Source organism: Monoraphidium neglectum (assembly GCF_000611645.1).
Source record: "Monoraphidium neglectum strain SAG 48.87 unplaced genomic scaffold scaffold02355, whole genome shotgun sequence".
NCBI lineage: Eukaryota > Viridiplantae > Chlorophyta > Chlorophyceae > Sphaeropleales > Selenastraceae > Monoraphidium > Monoraphidium neglectum.
The window spans coordinates 1108-2534 of record NW_014011273.1 but is presented as its reverse complement, the minus strand read 5'-3'; the positions used below and the strand labels follow the sequence as shown (position 1 = coordinate 2534).

At 61.0% G+C, this 1427-nt stretch overlaps 1 protein-coding gene across 1 annotated transcript in view; it reads right to left on the bottom strand.

Moving 5' to 3' along the window:
* Nucleotides 1-1427, bottom strand: part of MNEG_10529 (Kinesin-like protein KLP1) — a gene marked incomplete at both ends in the record, with an annotated part of 5667 nt that overhangs the window by 3195 nt on the left and 1045 nt on the right. Inside the window, 4 exons of the mRNA XM_014040997.1 lie at nt 153-240; nt 479-600; nt 807-936; nt 1182-1345. Coding sequence (XP_013896451.1) covers nt 153-240; nt 479-600; nt 807-936; nt 1182-1345 — 504 coding nt within the window. The remainder of the gene's footprint in view (nt 1-152; nt 241-478; nt 601-806; nt 937-1181; nt 1346-1427) is intronic.

The following is a 1427-nucleotide window of genomic DNA, read 5'->3' as shown; positions in this document are numbered from 1 at the left end:
CACACACACACACACACACACACACACACACACACACACACACACACACACACACACACACACACACACACATACGGATAGTGCGGGTGCAGTGGCTCCACAATTGCAGAGCACCCTTGTGTTGGTCAACTGGCTCTCCGTGCCCCTCACACCTGCCCAGACAGGTAAGCCGCCACCAGCTCCCGCAGCTCCCTCTTCTCCGCCTCACTCAAATCGTCGTAGCCCACAGCGCCACGGCCACTGGGGTGTGCAGGCATGCCGTGTAGTGCAGGGAGCATGGAGGGCCCAGTCAGTATCCTATCTCGGAATGCTGGGTCCGTGGTGGGCCTTGAAGCCTTGCTAGGATTTGTGCTAGGCGGGGAGCAGCACGGCAACCCAAACCCTGCACGCAGCTTGCCATGCGTGTGGTTCTCCCGCGCCACTGGTCCCCAATCCAACCCCTGACCCCCTCAAGCTCGTGTGTCAGCCCCTCCCTCACCTGAGCATGTCCCTCATGGCCAGCTCCTGCTTCAGCTCCCTGATCTGCCGCTCGTAGCGCCGCACCAGCAGCACAGGGTCTGAGCTCTCGTTGACCACCGCTGACGTGACCAGGGACCGCACCTGGGCGCACCAAGGGGTGGCAATGGTGGGGTCAGTTGCTCGAATAAGATGACAAGACGTCGTTACGGGCGGCAGCAAGACTATTACAACTAGAACTGCATCCCCACATGTGGGGCGGCGAAGGGGTTCATCCCCACGACACACGCCAAAGGGCCCAATGACGCGGGCGTGCGCGCTTGCAATGGCAGGGTGGGGATGGCGCGCACCCTGCTGGCAAAACGCAGTGTTGATACGCTGGACTCCACGTAAGCCGCCTCTGGCCAGAGGTTGGCCACCATCACGGTGGCGCAGTTGCCTCCAAGAGCGTCCTTAAGCACCGCAGTCAGCTTGGTCTGCCTGCATGTCGCAGCAGTGTGACGCATCGCAGAGTTTGGGGGGAAGCCCCCACCGCGTTGTGGTGAGTGGTGAGGGCCAACTAAGCAAATGTGGCAGGCATTGCGCAGAACTGCAGTGCAGCCATTCAGAGCAGCTCTGTGCGCTGTTTTGCATTGTTGTCAACCGACACACAGGCTCCAAGGCCTATATTCTTGCGTGCCCGTGCGACTTTGCCGTCCCTGACGCATCAAGCATTACTGCATCACCTGAAGGGCACGTGTGTGTCGCCACGCGCGAGGGCCCCCGCCACCTGTTCCAGGAAGCTGAGGCTCTTGTTGATGCAGGCCGCCTCGCGCATGGCCTCCCCGCTGGCGCCGGTCTGCTTGGTGCGCTCGCTGCCCGCCAGATCCACCAGCGTCAGCTTGGACACCTGGCCAGATGTCATGTGTGTGTGTGTGTGTGTGTGTGTGTGTGTGTGTGTGTGTGTGTGTGTGTGTGTGTGTGTGTGTGTG